The following is an 18,300-nucleotide window of genomic DNA, read 5'->3' on the forward strand; positions in this document are numbered from 1 at the left end:
TGCATCAGGGGAAGATCCGCAGTGTCGTTTTGCTAACTTTTGCATGTGCAGCACCCTTACCAAATGTATACATTGCTGGGACTGAATGGCCGGCAATAGGAATTTAGACCCTACATTCAACCTTTCCATGTTTTAAAGGAGCAATCCAAGCCATTGCTTTTTTTTCTTGTAATATAGGATTTAAACAGGGGTGGGTCCGGACCTGAACCCCATTAACTTGAACTCCGGGGACCCACAGCTTCCTGAGATACTTACCTCCAAAGGGGTTGCTGGTATCTCCTGCAGTTTAATGCCCCCGGTAACATGGGACAATATGTAGCCGCACCGGATGACGTCACGGCTTCCTATTGGCCAGCAGGGCCAGTGATGTTTGAAAATCAGCCACAATGTGAACCCCGGAGTTGCTACCAGCACCCCCTAGGAGGTATGTACCTTCAGAGAAGGGGGTCCCGGAGCTGAAATTAATGGGGTCCAGCTCCGGAGAGCCCCTGATTCAATCCTGTATGAATAAAACGAAGAAGAAAAAATGCTTGGATTGCCTCGTTAATGTAAATATAGAAGCTATGAAACATCACGCATGAGACAATTTTGCAAACCTGCTTTTAACCGTGCTTTAGTTTTTCTTTTTTTACTAAAAAGCAAAAACCGAACGTTGCTTGGGAAACAACTGTAACTTTAAAACAGCAAGGATTGTCTTGGGTAAGGGCTTTCATTGTATGCAGTATGTGGTATGTTGGTAAGTGCTAGAGTGCTTCATAAAGACATTTTACAAAAGAGTTGAACTCTGTGCATGTTGCTATTATCATTGTTTTTGTAGGTACAAGCCTATGCAGAAAGTGGATGGAGTGGGAGATGGATTTGCAGGCAGCGGACCACAGACTGGTGCATCTGTTGAGCAAACCGTAATTGCCCAAAGCCAACACCACCAACAGTTTTTAGGTAGGCACATGGATTGCAAATAAAAATGAAATGAATAAAATACATGCATTGCTGTTCTGCTTGTCAGAATTAGTACTGCCTGATTGAGGAAGTTTAGCAACCACCAGCAGCAATTTAATTCTGTGTGAATTCAATAAATGAACCAGAATGAAACAGAACATAAAAATAAAATATTTAAGGTGTCCATTTTATTTCTCTAGTTCAGCTATACCAGTGTAGGGCTGCGCTTATAGTGCCGGCGACAGCGACGTAGCGGCAAAACAAATGCGTTGCCGCCGTCGCGTGCGCTTATAGTAAGCGCGGAGCGACGGCTTGGTCGCGAACGCTGGAAGTCATCTCTATTTGATTTTCCAGCGATTGTCGCCTGACCATCGCATCGCCTTCGCCGGCTCTAGCACGTAGCCTTATATATCCTATGGTAGTCTCCAGACTACCCCTTATAGACAGATCCAAAAAAAAATTGTATTTTTAATGTTGACCAGACATTACACATACTTTTTATACAAATGACTGAACAAAGATGGGATAGGTCACAAAAACTAAATTATACTGTACATCATAAAAAAAAGAAATGTCAATACATTGCAAGTAATTGGTTCTGTAATGGGTAGGATTTTCTTATATGAGTGAGACTCGTTCCAAATGCAATGTCCTCTTGTATTCCAATAGAGGCATCTTCATTTCCCCAACAAATTAAGTTCTTCTGCATGGATTGAAAGTCTTCTGTATGGAAGATGGGTATTATGAGTGAATACTATGCAGCTGATGTTATGCTGAAATTGTGTGGCGATTGCAACCTATGCACTGCTGAAAAGGCTCCTTTAGCATTTATGTTCAGCTGCTCTGCGATTGGTCTTGATTAAACTATTTTGTACCCCTTTACCTTATGTTTCCACTTGAGTAAGGACCCTCGTTACCTACTGTAACAATGAAAACCTCTGTTTTCCACCAACTACACCAATCTTTTTTTGATCATATTTTGAGAGCATTTTTATTCTTTGCTAAGTAGTCCTATAGAGCACCTGTTCATTTCCAGTAGTCGGAGCCCTGAATGTCATTAATATAGACCGACAGAATAGGCTCACTATGGTAAACACTGCCCCAGTTTAGGACAACCACAAACAAGAGCTCAGCATGAAGTGACCTTCTCTGTGAGTTGTATCGTTAGCTATTCTCTGCTAGTCCTTACAACCTACTCAAGAAAACAAAATGAGACCCACCCAGTGGTCGTGGTGGATTTTCTTTTTTTTCTCTCACAAATTTGTATGGCCTCCACTTTTATGTAGAAACAATGAAAACATTCAGACATTACTTGTGACTAAGCATGGCATTCAGAAGTGTTCTAAATATCACAACACATGACCCAATAATGGAAAGGAACAATTGAACATGTAGCACAGTCTAGAGCCCTGAATAAATAAAACATTTACATGTATAAAATATTGCTTTCCCTCTGTTTTTCCACGTTGTGCCCTCTCTCTGCCATTTCTCTGTGTTTGTCTGTCTCACCCATTTTGATATGTATTACCATACTCTCGTTCTTTATTTCCCGTCATAATATCCTTACTTTTCTGAACTCAAATTCCTTCCACATCACACCCGACGTTCTTGGCTCTTTCTCTTAACCTGCACCTTATTGCCTTCATGAATCATGTCTTGAGGAATCTCACCATTTAGATTGTAATCTTCTTTGACCAGCTCTTTAGGACTTGGACCAGTTCATATGCTTTTACTGTATGTTCTTTATTTTGTTGTCTTTCTTCACTCGCTTTGCTGCTGTAGAGCAGGGGTGTGCAAACTGGGGGGCAGGGGTCGCGAGATTCTCGGCGGGGGGGGGGGACGGGACGCAGGGGTTAAAGAGGCCCCACGCAGTTCCCGAAGGCATTTAAATTAAATGTCGGGGAAGCGTCGAAGGCCTCTGTAACTTCATTTACTTTCGCTCAGATGGTAAATGAAGCATCAGATTGCCCGGGGTCACGTAACACTGCGTTGCCATGGCAACGTGGCGTTGTGACATCAGAACGCCGGAGCCAAGGTAAGGAGGGGGCGGAGAGACGGCAGGGAGGGCGCAGGGGGAAAAGATTGCGCAACCCTGCTGTAGAGCATTTACTGGTCTCAAACAGATCTACTTAACAAAATGCCATCTATGCCATTAAATATCTGAAAGTTTTCTTTTTGTTTTTTTTGCATTCGGTTCATACTGACTGCTCTTTATAGACCCACAGACTTGTTTATGGATGAATCCTCTTTTACTTTTACACTTGGCTTATGACTCAAAAGCTTTTCTTGTGTCCCCTGGAGTGTCTTTATTTGACTTATATTCTCCTTACTTTCTGACTTCAGTATTTCCTGCGGTTGTTCAGTTCTCCAGCTTTGCTGACCCCTGTGTTCACAGCCTCCGTTCTAACTTTGGGTTGACCTGCAGGGACCCTGGACAATGGATAGAAAGGAAAATGGTAGTGGGGAGCCGAGCCCTTGCCTTCTTTCTAGCAAGAGTGGCAATTGACACTGCTGACACAGGCTATTTATATTTCTATACTGTAAACATATGATGTTACACACGTTACTAGAGACCTCAAACCAACAAGCAAACACTTAGGCTAACTTAGGAAATGCGACACGATCACATTGCCTTAAGGCATTGATCGCGCCCATAGACCGCGTGGGCGGCAGCAGGAGGGGGCGCGCGTTGCGCGAGGAATCAGAAATCAAAACTGATTTCTCAGCGCGACAGGCAGCTCACGTGAGCGGTTTGCCCAATGGGGGCGAACCAGCTCTGTGATTTCACTGACACCCCCCCCCCCTGATGGTGCATCTAGCATGTGCGGAAAACACACCCGCTTCACGCGGGTGACGTCACGGACGCGTACGCCTTTGTGCGGGCGAAAGCAGTATGGACCTGCCCTTCCATTGTTTCTGTTAGACGACGTAAATATATTTACCGTAACAAAACTTTTCTGGGAGTGAGAGAAAGGGCTAGTTAGTAAATTAGTCCTAAAGATCTCATTTAAATGTGTGTGGGAAGAAGGTTAGTAAAGAATGAATGTACTCCGAGATATCAAGGAAAGGCGTTTAAATAATCCTACATAGAAAATAGAAAATGACAATAAATTATTTTGTCTAATGCGTTAACAAGAAAATGTATATTACTTTCTGTCCTATTTTCAGTTCAATTATTTTCTATCCTTTAGACATCTGAGTTTAAAATCTACGTTATGAGATAAGCTATGGGCTAATGGGTGCGTCATTGTTTTCCTCTAAGTATTTCATTATGTCTGAAGGATCATTCTTGTTTTCAGTTTTTAACAAGTTACTTCTAAATATAATCACATCTCATACTAAGTCTTGTTCACTGCATTGTTTGAGAACCAGAATAACAATTCAGGAATATTAAATGTTCTTTCCCCATAATTGATCGTGCATTCATATATATATATGTGCATCATTTGTAAATTTAGAGTCCTTGTACAGTATGTTGGGATATTTGTTATGGATTAACACGAATATAATGCATTAACATTTTGTCACTAGTGTCACTGTGGCATCAAGGAGATTCACATAATAATTCTATTGATGGATGCAACAAAAAAAATTCTAAGAGTTTAAAAATACTGTATATTTTTAATGTTACAAAGCTATCAATGCATCAGATTTGGGGACATATTTACTAAGCAATGCTATCCATAAGAAATCTTCCACCCCACGAAGACACCTTATGGCCCATTCAAGTGATGGGCCATAAGGTGTCTAACGATGCTGGAAAGTGTCTTTTAGAGTAGCACCACTTAGTAAGTATGGCCCTAGATGTGGTACATACAGCACATACAATAGCAGGAAAATGTTTGTGAACCCCTTAGGATTTTCACATATTTCAAACCTAAAATGATATTAGATCTTAATCTAAGTCCTAATAATAGCTAAAGATACCCTGATCAAACAAATGACACAAAAACATGAAACTTTTTCAACATTTATTTATCCACAAATGATTCAACATTCAATATCCATGTGTGAAAAAGTATGTAAACCTTTAGATTCAGTACCTGGTGGCACCTCTTTGAGCTGCAATGAGTTCAACTAAGCATTGCCTGTAACAGCTGGTCAGTCTCACATCGGTTTTGAAGATTTTTGACCCATTCCTCCTTATAGAACTGCTTCAACTCAGTGATATTTGAGGGCTTCCTTGCATGGACAGTTCGTTTAAGGTCCTGTCACAACATTTCGATGAGATTTAGGTCCAGACTTTGACTAGGTGATTCTAAAATGCAGAATTACTTCTTATGCAGCCATTCTTTTGTAGATCTGCTTGTATGTTTAGAATCACATAACGTTTCTCATTGAGGCCAAAAAGTTCTACCTTTGACTCGTCTGTCCAGAAAACATTGCTTCAGAAGTCTTATTGATCATCTATGTGCTCTTTTGTGAACTTCAGACAGGCAACAATGTTCTTTTTAGAGAGCAGTGGTTTCCTCCTGGCTATCCTTCCATGAACACCATTCTTGTATAGTCTTTTTCTGATAGTTGAGTCATGAACACTCACATTAGACAAGACGAGAGTGGCCTGCAGATCCTTGGATGTTACTCTGGGGTTCTTTGTGACTTTCTGGATGATTTGACGGTTAGTTCTTGGAGAGATTTTGGCAGGACGACCGCTCCTGGGTAGAGTGACTGTGGTCTTCAACTTTCTCCATTTGTAGACTTCAACTTTCTCCATCTGTCTGACAGTGGATTAGTGGATCCGCAAATCCTAAGAAATGGTTTTGTAACATTTTCTAGACTATTGCGCATCAATAACTGCTTTTCTGAGGTCCTCAGAGATTTATTTTGATCATGGCATGATGCATTTCCACACACCTGTATGGTGAAGACCAAACTCACACAATTTCTGATCATTAAATAGGGTGGGACCTTCCAAACTCACCCCTGAAGATCTACCTAATTATTTAAAGCACCAGATTCTAATTATCCCCTTTAATTTAGCTGATACAACTAGAGTTTCACTTACTTTTGCACATACCCTGACTCTTAATTACTAATTGTTTATGTAATTCATACAACATTTTGTTTCACAAGACATGGAATTGGTTAATATAAATCCTATTTAATATTTAAGAAAAGAGGTTTTGATTCAACAAGGTTGTCATGGAAAAACGATGGAATTTCTGTAATTATCATTGGGGTTCACAAACTTTCTCACCACTGTATGTAGACATTTTAATTCCATATCTTCCATGAATATGTTGCCATACCCATCTTCATCCCAAGACATGTGGGGGGATTTAATCGTTGAAATTCAAATCGATATTGTAGGATTGCATTGGATATTTCTTAGAGAATATTTGTACAGATGTAGCTAACCTTACTGTCTCCGGGGTTGCTGCCACCCACAGTCACGTGAACACGGGGGTCACGGTACCGAAGGATAAATAAATGTTGTGTGATCGCTGCCGACACTGTCTCCGGAGCCGGAGACGGTGAGACCTTCTACATGTGTAGTTTTGAGCCAGACTCTGCTAGAAGCATAAACCACCACAGTTATGAGGGATGACAAGAAGGTCTTATAATGATTTTGACCTTGACCTCCCATGCTTCCACAGAAACACCTCAGAAATATGTACAGAATCAAGATGGAGCAATCTTGACAGAGCAAAAGTTTTCATTTGCATCAATATGTTTCTGCTCCATGTGTATAAAGCTTGTCATTTGAGCTTCATACATCTGGCGCAGAGAAAAACACGTTACACCTGGTGGATTGAATTGATGCAGCTCTGTTTGTACCGTATATATTGATACACCTCATTATTCTATGTATAGTATGCTGTATGCATTGGGGACAGTGGCGTAGCTAGACATGTGTGGGCCCTCGGGCAAAAAACAATTCAGGGCCCCATTAATATCAATACTGACTGCAATTTTTTTGTCCCTCTCCCTGATCCTTTCTCTCCTCATCCCTCCTTATCATCATCCCTCATCATCTCTCCCCCTCCTCATCATCATATCTCCTCATCATCATCATCTCTCCCCCTCCTCCTCATCATCTCTCCCCCTCCTCCTCATCATCTCTCCTCCTCATCATCATCTCTCGCCTCCTCCTCATGGTCTCTCCCCCTCCCCATCATCTCTCCCCCTCCTCAACATCATCTCCCCCCATCTCCTCATCATCATCAGCTATACTCATCATCACCATCAGCTCTCCCCCTCATTACCATCAGCTCTACCCCCTCATCACCATCAGCTCCCCCCTCATCAGCATCAGCTCTCCCTCTCATCACCATCAGCTCTCCCTCTCATCACCATCAGCTCTCCCCCTAATCATCATCAGATCTCCCCATCATCATCAGCTCTCCCCCTCATCATCATATTTCCCCATCATCATCAGCTCTCCCCCTCGTCATCAGCTATCCGCCTCATTACGTTTAGATCTCCCCCTCATCACCATTAGATCTCCCCCTCATCATCATCATCAGATGATCTCCCCCTCATCACCATCAGCTCTCCCCCTCATCACCATCAGATCTTCCCCTAATCATCATCAGATCTCCCCATCATCATTAGCTCCCCCCTCATAATCATCTCCCCCATCATCATCATCATCAGCTCTCCCATCATCATCATCTCACCTCCTCACCATCATCAGCTCTCCCCCTCATCATTATCAGCTCTCCCCCTCATCACCTTCAGATCTCCCCCTAATCACCATTACATCTCACCCTCATCATCATCATATCTCCCCCTCATCTTCATCTCCCCCCCTTCTCATCATCAGGTATCCTCATCATCACCATCAGCTCTCCCCCTCATCATTACCACCAGCTCCCCCCCTCATCACCATCAGCTCCCCCCCTCATCACCATCAGCTCTCCCCCTCATCACCATCAGCTCTCCCCCTCATCACCATTAGCTCTCCTCCTCATCACCATCAGATATCCCCCTAATCAGCATCAGCTCTCCCCATCATCATTAGCTCTCCCCCTCATCATCATCATCAGCAGCAGCTCTCCCCATCATCATCAGCTCTCCCCCTCATCATCATCATCAGCTCTCCCCCTCATCATCATCAGCTCTCCCCCTCATCATCATCAGCTCTCCCCCTCATCATCATCATCAGATCTCCCCCTCATCATCATCAGCTCTCCCCCTCATCATCATCAGATCTCCCCCTCATCATCATCAGCTCTCCCCCTCATCATCATCAGCTCTCCCCCTCATCATCATCAGCTCTCCCCCTCATCACCTTTAGATCTCACCTCACCATTAGATTTCCCCCTTATCATCATCAGCAGATCTCCCCCATATCATCAGATTTCCCCCTCATCACCATCAGATCTCCCCTTCATCATCATCAGATCTCCCCCTCATCACCATCAGATCTCCCCCTCATCATCATCATAAGCTCTCCCCCTCATCGCCATCAGATCACCCCCCTCATCATCATCATCATCTCTCTAATAAACAACAAATAAGTGATATAAAATAATTATTTCAAAATGCAGCCTGAACACCAGCGGTCTCACAAACCGCCAAAAAACACCAATCCAAACCAGCAAGTGTTCCTGGCGCAGATTGAAATGTGCAATACAAAATGCCAATATCCCCAGTGTTTAACTAAACATTGATACCACACAGTACTGCTCTCCCATAGACCATAGAATCTTCTGGTGTAGGGACTCCTTCCAGATCTCATATGCAGAAGGAAACACAAATGCAAGGACAATAGTGCATTAACACTTTACTTGAATCACATACAACACAGAGGAGGGAGGGAAACCCTCACACTCTCCCGCTGGTTAAAAGCATGAAGTGACTCTGGGCGCTCTTCAACCACTCTCCCAGATCAGCTGCTTGGCTTCTGCACGCTCTACCTAGTCCACGGCTCTCACTCACGTCCAGGGGCTCCTCTGTCAGCCTCACGCATCACAGCTGCCTCAGCCAATAAGGTACCTCTCTGGATCTTCAGAGTTGGTACGTTAGCTTCTGACGCACAAAAGGGCCTTTTGTATTGCACATTTAAATCTGCGCCAGGAACACTTGTTGGTTTGGATCATCAGCTCTCTCCCTCATCTTCATCAGTTCTCCCCCTCCCCCTCCATGCTTACCTGTAATAGAGCTAGGCGGGAGGAGATGGTATGCTACGGTAGCGGCTGCGTTAAAAAGAAGCCGGCAAAGGAATCGGCACTAGTTATACAGGCAGAGCAGGACGGCATGAGTAGCGCACTCTAGCAGCAGACACCGGAAGTGAGAAAGGCTTCCGGGTCAGACAGCTAGAGTGCGCTCCTTCTCAGACAGCTAGAGTGCGCTCCTTCCCTGCCGTCCTGCTCCGCCATGTAATAAGTGCTGATTTCTCTACCGGCTTCTATTTAACGCCGGTGGGCCCTGCCGCCGCATACCATCTCCCCCCGCCTGTCTCAATCTGAAGAGACATGTGGGCCAACGACAGGGGGGGGGGGGAGACTGGGCCCCTGGGCTGCTCAGGCTATAGCTACGTCCCTGATTGGGGAGTGGTTTTGGAGAAAATAGGGGAGAATGTTACTCTTCCCATAACTGCTCCAAACCCCTGTTCCAAATTGCTGACACAAGTGGAACAAAGCTGACTCAAGCACCTTGATACATTGATGCAAGAGTGACGCAGATCGAAATGGTGGAACATGCGAAATTTGGGAATGTTTGCTTCAACTGCGACACTTGATGCATATCCTCCAAAAACTTCTAAAAATTTAAAAAAAATTAAGTTTTACATTGAAGACCACAATATTTGAATAATTGTTACAATTAATTTTATTGAATAAATTTAATCCATCAAGTACTTATTTATTTTTTCACATTTGCAAGTGGTTTTATACAAAATGTAGTATGTATTTAACAGATAAACCTACTTTAAATACACATGGACATGGTTTCATCATATTTGGTGGTATATTTCTGTGCTATGAAACAAATATCTAATCCCAGAGATTGTTTAAAAATGTTTTCTATTTTTTTTTAGCAACATTAATAAACGAATAAAAATAAAATTTTGCCAGCTTTCTGCGCATTAAGTGATGTGGCTTTTTAGAATGTCTGTCTTGCTATGCTTCTTAAATATTTTCCTAATGAAGCTGTAATTGGCACCATCTACAATATCTTTTTTCCATTATGTTGTCATGGCAACAGATGCATCTCGAGCACTTCCAGAGTTTGCAGAAGTTCAAATATCTTCTCTGCCAGATGGTACAACCTTTGAAGATATCAAGTCATTGCAGAGTCTTTATCGGGAGCACTGTGAGGTAAGACAGCTGTAACTCATGCATGCAAACTATTAACTCGCCATCATTTGTGTGGTGGCCACTGTGTCCACACAACCTTTTGTTCTAATCTAATTTTTTAAATAGAAGAGCAAAGTTACATATAGTTTCTCTGAAAGAATAATTGTGTTAGAGGTATCCATTACAAAGTTAAGGGAATAAGATTAATGCTACAGGTATGCAGGATTCAGTGGAATTTTCTTATATTTCAAATCAAAATTCACACGATATGCAATTAACCAAATAGACGGTGAAAGCAATATTTCTATAATTGCAGACATTTTCTGTACTCCCACCTCCCCCCCCCAAAAAAAAATAAGCAAAATGGCATTGAGTATTACAAGTGAAAGAATATAGGAAATGTCTGTATTTTTGTAAATAGTCGAGTATGTTAAAAAAAACAAAATAATAATTTTTTTGTCTAGTTTCGATTTTATCTCGTTTTAAACTTTCATCTCTGATATTTGTATCTGCCTTTAATTTTAACGTAATACAAGATGAAACCACTGACATCTTACAAGCTTTGCAAATGGGACATGGAACATATGGGTATCTCTACTTAATCAATTTTACGAACCTGTCATTGTGTCATTATGATGTTAAGCAAATTACTTCTAATAACAGGTGTCCTGAGGTATTCCTGTTGTATAAGTGTAACCCTCCTTGCCCATCTCCTAATGAGCGCCAATGATAATTGCCTGTCTTTCTATGACAGGGCATCTAGTGCGTGTGCACACGGCAGAGTGCGATGGCACAGCTGCAAATTGAAAAGACAATTTTTTTTGTTTTTTCAAGCGCAGCCGTGTGATGTCAGCATCATGTGAAGCGGTTCAGCCAATGAAGGCGAGCCAACTTCGTGACACGTCAGCCATGCCTTCCCATTGCTTACCCAATGTACTGCAGGGATAAGCACCAATCACTGGGGCTGGTGCGCACACCAGCACAGTAATACAGGATTTAGGCTTCCTGTAAGAGATGTGTGCAGAGGTACACTAATGGAGACTGGTTTGGTGAAATGAAAACATGGCTTTATTTAGCCTGTCACTTTAAACAGCAGTTTAAGGCAAAACATAACACAAATAAATAAACACCTACTCCTACTCCACTTTGGAGACTAAATAGACAGTACATGCCCTAACTATCTGTGGCTGGCTGGGTAGGCCAGTTCCCAGTCCAAAATATATAACGCGGTGCTCGGGTTCACATAATGAGACCGCGTTATAACCGGGATCGCGTTAACCGGATTGCGAAATGGCCTCCGAGCTAGGACTTACCCGGCATCTGCAGCTCTCTCCTCTCTCCCTGGTTCATCAGGCTGTGTCCACGTGCACGGCGCACATCTCCAAGGTTTTTTAATTTTTTTGATACATTCAATGCTTTATTGCTAATGGACCCCCCCCCCCCCAACACTAATAATTTTAGCATACCATGCAGGAATGAAACACATGACCCTTCATACACTAATAGGGATCCTCTACCACTGCACCATAAGATTGGTGTGATGTCATATACTCTATTATCAAACTTAACTGAAAGGCAGTTCTGTCATCACACATTAATCCTATGGTGTAGTGGTAGAGAATCCCTAACAGTGTATGAAGGGTCATGGGTTCGATTCGTGCATGGTATGGTAAAATTATTATTTTATTTTTATTATATTGTGTGTGTGGGTGTGTGTGTGTCCGTTAACAAAAAAGCATTGAATGTTATAAAAAACAAAACATTGGAGATGTGCGCCGCACACGTGGATGCAGCCTGGTGAAGCAGGGAGAGAGGAGAGAGCTGCAGATGCCAGATAAGTCCTCGCACGGCAGCCATTTCACAAAAAAAAATTAGAGATGTTTTTAAATCGGGAGCCACACTCAAACCGCGTTATAGGCGGATCCGCGTTGTAGTGGATCGCGCTATAACGGGGTTGAGCTGTGTGTATATATATATATATATTTTATTTATATATATATATATATATATATATTTTAAAGTCTTATCTGCCTGTGTTGGTCTGGCGTCTCCGGTTTTTCCAGGCAAACTTTCAGATGCAGGTGTTGTGAACTGCCAGGAAGTCTATTGTCAGCACACAGCCCTGGTGTGTGCTTCAAGACTCTCTCCTCTGTCTTTATTCTCCCTTGTCAGCACAGTTGTGTGCTAAGGAGTGTCTTTGGTCTGTCCCCAGCAGGGTTTTTTTTTCCCTCCTCTGATTACCCAGGTGGAGCTGGCTCATTGACTAGCTGCAATTAACCAGCTCTCTGCTGGATTTCTCAGAATACTAAAGGCAGCTTTATTTAAACAGGGATAAGTCCCTCTTACACTTCCTCTATATGAATCATGGGAGTAGTGTGGAGCCATTCCTGGGGACACTATCTATGTAGGGCTCATTCCCCAACTAGAAAACAATAAAGGGCATTCTTACCCTTTATCCTAGACGCATCTATAATATAACCTATATACACTACTCACAGTGAGGTCCGTCCTCAACAACACCTCCTGGGACCTGACCTTCTAGAACTCTCTTTGTCTTTTATACAGATGTAGCCAGATATATTGTTGATTATTCCTTCAGAAAACTGCAGTTGAAAGCTGCCTGCTCATGGATTCCCTGTGGCCAGACTAATTGTCTTCAGGATTAACACAGTGGGGGTCCCTGTCTCTGAATGGGACTCCCGCTGTGTTAGTCCTAACGGGCTGTACCATTCTGGAAGAGCTGCGCAGTGAAAGCAGACATAATCGGTCCCTGCGCATTTCTAACAGGCGATTGCAATGTTTTTATTTTAATTACATAGTATTGGAGCCGGCGGTCTCTGGAACTGAACCACATTAATTTCAGGTCTGGGGTCCCCTGCTTCTCGAGTTACAGGCCCCGATATGGGGTGCCAGTATCTCCTGCACGTTTAAATTGTCCTGGTCACGTGACATGGGAGAATTAAACAAGCAGGAGATCCCGGCATCCCATACCGGGGTCTGTATCTTGGGAAGCAGGGGGTGCCTGGGGCTGAAATTAATGCGGTTCAGCTCCGTAGACCCCCTTCTTCAATACTATGTAATTTAAAAAAATTATAAGAAACAGGTAAACAGTGACCCATTTGAGTGAGACTGAATCCAAATAATTGAGGCTCACTTATCTCAGTAATAAAGGTCTGGTACAGAAGATCCTTTTAGTAATTTTTCCTTTTAGTCATTTTTTGGTTACTATGCTCCTTAGTTTAAGTAGTTTTTAATCCTTTTAAATGGACCAGCGTGATAGGTTTGAATGGGTTATATGCAAGGTTTAGAGACGTTAGAGATCTCTTCTTGAGATGTACTCAACTGCTACACATCTACATCAGAAGTTCATGTATAACAGTTTCTTGATTTGAAAAACATCACAACCTGCAACAATAGAAAACAAATCTACTTCTGAGCTCAAGGAACCCTGTATAACGTAGTTCAATGAGTTATATACACATATAGCGGAGCATAATGGACTTTAATAACCACCAAGTGAGAGGTAACCGATGGGGTAGCGGGGGTGTCCGCGCTCCGAAAGCAACTATTCAATCCCCCAGCAATCATCCAGCGTGGAGTACCAAGTGTACTCACGATCAGACACTGTTCCCCTGAGGTCCTCCTGGCTTGTGGTGCACCGGCGTGGTGACACCCTCCCTCCGTGGCGTCTCTTGTAATATAAAGGTCTCATTGACCAATATTACATCAATTGGCCATGTCCTTTTAACCTAAATGCCACTTTATATCAGCTTTTAGCAACTTTACTGTTTATTGATATTAGGGAGTGTTACTAATGTATCCAGGTTCCATCGAATCTTTTTTTTGTTATCATTATCACATTCAGGTGTTTTACACTGACTTGATTAGAGGAATAGCGGTTTAATTAGTACCCTCCCCCTTCCTCTCACCATACTCCTTGAGAAAGAACATTAGTTGTTCGAAACGCGTGGGAGGAGGTTCTTTTTGTCTCTGTCTATGGATCGTATCCGTTTTATGTAGTCTTAAATAAAGTTTTTTATCACTACTCACTGGTGAGTTACTGTACCCTTAAGGAGCGGCTGACTTTTTTTGATCACAATCTGCAACAAGCCTGCAGTGCTCAAGGACTATTACGGCTCCTGCTTGCTATAGTGGTGTGTGTCTATTCAAAGCATTTTGTTCATTTTCACGGGTTGGTACCTCTGCCAATAAGCTGCTGCTGTAATATAAACCTTATTTTCTTTCCAGAATACTAACATATACAATTGCCTTATCCTTACCACATTTACGCATACTGTATGCACTTTGAAGCCTCACTCTCTCTCTCTCTCTTTAATTTTGCAGGCAATATTGGATGTTGTTATTAATCTGCAGTTTAGCCTGATTGAGAAGTTGTGGCAGACTTTCTGGCGTTACTCGCCTACATCGCCAGCTGATGGTCCCACCATTGCAGAATCAGAGTCAGTAAATGTCTTTTCCTCACCAACAGAATGTTTTTTCTGTACAGATTACATATACAAAGCAAAGCCTAATGGGGTTTGAATTCTTGTGTTGTAATTTACACAAGTTGCATTAATAAACGATCTTGCAATAAAAAAGAGATAAAAAAGGATCGGTGGCATATTTCTCTAACCTTGCTGTGCTTGCTACTTACACAACATTGTGCATTGCAGCGATACAACACTCATTGAGGTGTTTTCTGACAGTTAATGACCCACTGATCGACAAGACCTAGGTATTTAGACCAGCTGGGGCGTTTAGAACCAGATAAGAATCACTTTCATTGATTCATGGAACTCACACCTATCAAAAGGAAAGAATTCTGCAGGAATTCCAAAGTTGCAGCTGATCAGTGTTGTTCTAAAGCTGCTCTTATAAAAATAGAACATTGAATATTAAAGGATCATACTGCTGCACATCCAGTAATGTGGTACAGTATATGCTGTATGATTTAATGCAGCAAATGTGACTAAGGATGTTACACTGGGGAAATTCGCCAAAAACTACAAACTACTGTACAAACCAGAATGAACCTAAACACACACACACACACACACACACACACACACACACACACACACACACACACACACACACACACACACACACACACACACACACACACTCCAGTGGGACATCGCTCCTTACAGCCAGATCATGCCATACTGTATATGTTTTACAGATCCATATCCTCAAAAGGATGTTTGAAAGCACCCAAGAATAGAAAACATTTTAACTCAAAATGATAATGCTCTTTGACTGTAAAAAAAAAAAGAGTAATTAATACCAATCTGTTTTTTACACACTATCATAATTTTATATCATTTGTCTCGCTGCCTTCTGTTAACCCCCTCAGTCTCCCTCCCACTGGTGCTGGATGCTTGATTTTCAATGCACTCAGCACTCCACATTTCTCACGGCCCCTTTCACCCATATATTGCCCTATGTCTAAATGTAGCATTCCTCTGCCTCATCTTTTGTAGATTGTTCATGGATTTTACATCTTGTGTAAATCAGTATTGCTTGACCTTAGGAAGAAAGTAAAACTCTCGAAAGCTTGTCCTAAAATATCAATTGTTAGTCCAAATAAAAAAAAGTTATCACCTAATACTAGTACTCATTTATTTTACACCGTTGCAACTGGACTGACACGGCTAATTAGAAGCTGCGCTTAGAAAGCTACAGTTTTTTTTAACTCTTTCGCAGCCGGAGATTGCATGCTCCTCTGACAGAGGAATGGTTAAGAGGCTCCCCCCCCCCCCAAAAAAAATGATGTTTACTGAAGTAACTTCCAACCTGGAAAGCAATATTCTCTTTGTCGAATTCAAATATTTGTGAAACTGTGTCCCAGTGTGAGACTTATGATCCTAACATGGTATACCCTCTCTGATTAGAGTATATATTCTTTGTCCAGGAGAGGGGGGGGCTGCGTTAAGGTGTCCTCAATCCTGAATGACTTAAGAATTCCCTCCAGCCAACCCCAGTGGGGCTGCGTCTCACTGATATTATGCACCGTACAAGCGATTCAGCAGAGAACGCCCTGAACTGACTCGGAACTGGACGTTACCTTTGGAACCTTTGTAAAGGGGGAGTTCTCTTTGCAACCCAACGTCCCTCTTCTCTTTACTTTGCTGCTTGTTGTACAAGATAGATGCTATTTTTCTTATCTTTCGTACTTTTTCTCTACTTTTTCTCACGCAGCAACCTGAGTGAAATAGAAAGCCGGCTGCCCAAGTCAAAGCTGATTTCTCTCTGCAAAAATGAGTCTATTCTGAAGTGGATGTGCAATTGTGACCATGTGATGTACCAAGCTTTGGTGGAGATTCTCATTCCTGATGTCCTAAGACCCATTCCTAGTAGGTTCTACACCATAAATTACATGTATTTTTGTGAATTATAGCAGGCTTTTATTTAGTTTTATACAAAATGTTCGTCTTTTTATAAACCACTTTCATTTATTTTCTTTGTGCATCAGGTACAGAAAGAAAATGGGGAAGGGAGTCAGGGATAATGCAGTGAGGAAGCCTCCGCATAAAGGTCTAAGCCAGTGGTTTTTAACCTTTTGGGGGTTACAAACCCTATAATTATATTCTGAAATTCTTTGGAACCCCAACCTTCTCTAATAGTGCGCCTGAGATCAGATGCATTGTAAGGAACCCCAACCCTCTCTAATAGCGCATCTGAGATCAGATGCATTGTAAGGAACCCCAACCCTCTCTAATAGCACATCTGAGATCAGATGCATTGTAAATTCTTCTGTATTTGGTGCAAGTTTCAAATGGCCTAAAAAGTACAGGGAACCCTTATGTCCAGGGAACCCTTGTTGAAAAACAGTGGCCTAAGCCTGCGGTGCGCAAACTGGGGGTCGCAAGATTGTCTGCGGGGGGCACGGGGTTTACAGAGGCCCAGCACGCTTCCTGAAGGCACAAATTAAGTGCCGGGGAAGTGGCGAAGGCCTCTGTAAACTGCACTTACCTGGCTTCTGGAGATCAAATGGGGGGGCGCGAAGAGAGGGGAACAGCCGACAGGGGGGCGTAGGGAAAAACGATTGCGCTCCCCTGGTCTAAGCATTATCAAATATTACTCAGTAAAGTTACATTTGTCTACGCTGACAAATAACAAAACAGAATTACCAACAGTTGGGTTGCCAGTTGTCCAATATTGAACAGGACTGTCCCGTATTTAACACTCTATCCAGTAAAACATTAGAGGTAATACTGGACATGTTTGTGTCCAGTATTGCCTCTCTGTACATAGTGATCTGACCAGCTTGATGGGCTGCGGGTTTTCCCCGAGCAGGACTGTTGCTAGGGGCTTGGCAACTTCCTACATCTGGATTGGCTGCTGCTGGATAATGCAGCCAATCAGGAGAAGACGTCTGGAGCCTGCGGGTGGGGCCAAGGAGAGGAGGAGGCAGCTGAGGGAGCGATGAGAGGTGTGTGTTTGAGTGTGTGTCTCAAGCGCGTCTCACCTTTCACGATTGCGTTCAGTATTTTTGGAGAAGCCACCTGGCATCCCTAATTATGCTTCTTTGACGTCCCACTTCATTGATGTAATAAGAGATAATGTATCTTACATAATTTGTGTAACATACCAATATAACAGTTTTTATGATTCTTAAAAGATTTAGGGACTATATCATTGAAGAGTTTTAAATTATAGCGGCTTGAAAGATCCAATAAAGAGCATTACACAATTTTGCAATGCGTAGAATTCCTGGATAATTCTTGTGGAACACTAAGATTTCACAAAACACAGATGGAAAGCCACTGAATTAGAGGCTAGTTATATATACAGGCAATTCCTACTAATGTTGCCAATCTGAACACCGCCCAGTTGCAGTTGCAGGGATTTAGGGCACACGCATCAAGCTACAGTAGTACGGGTTATCTCGCCCGTTCCAGCGTTCACTCCCATTCAATGTTTTATGCATGTGCTCCTTATTTACTAAGCAAGCGTATATTTAGTACATTGTAGATGAGGTTGAAAAAAGACGTACGTCCATCAAGTTCAACCTATGCTAAATTTAGACAACAGATACTTTATCCTATATCTATACATCCTTATTGATCCAGAGGAAGGCAAACAAAAAACCCGAGAGTCATATCATTCAATGATA

The 18,300-nt window shown here is 42.4% G+C and overlaps 1 protein-coding gene across 8 annotated transcripts in view; it reads left to right on the plus strand.

Annotated features, from left to right (window-relative positions):
- RFX3 (regulatory factor X3) overlaps positions 1-18,300 on the plus strand; it is a 351,522-nt gene that overhangs the window by 291,463 nt on the left and 41,759 nt on the right. For all 8 annotated transcript variants that reach the window (XM_075597033.1, XM_075597041.1, XM_075597089.1 and 5 more), the window contains 4 exons: positions 818-939; positions 10,090-10,202; positions 14,526-14,641; positions 16,383-16,537. In XM_075597033.1, coding sequence (XP_075453148.1) covers positions 818-939; positions 10,090-10,202; positions 14,526-14,641; positions 16,383-16,537 — 506 coding nt within the window. The remainder of the gene's footprint in view (positions 1-817; positions 940-10,089; positions 10,203-14,525; positions 14,642-16,382; positions 16,538-18,300) is intronic.

The sequence above is a fragment of the Ascaphus truei genome, chromosome 1, assembly GCF_040206685.1.
Source record: "Ascaphus truei isolate aAscTru1 chromosome 1, aAscTru1.hap1, whole genome shotgun sequence".
Taxonomy (NCBI): Eukaryota; Metazoa; Chordata; class Amphibia; order Anura; family Ascaphidae; genus Ascaphus; species Ascaphus truei.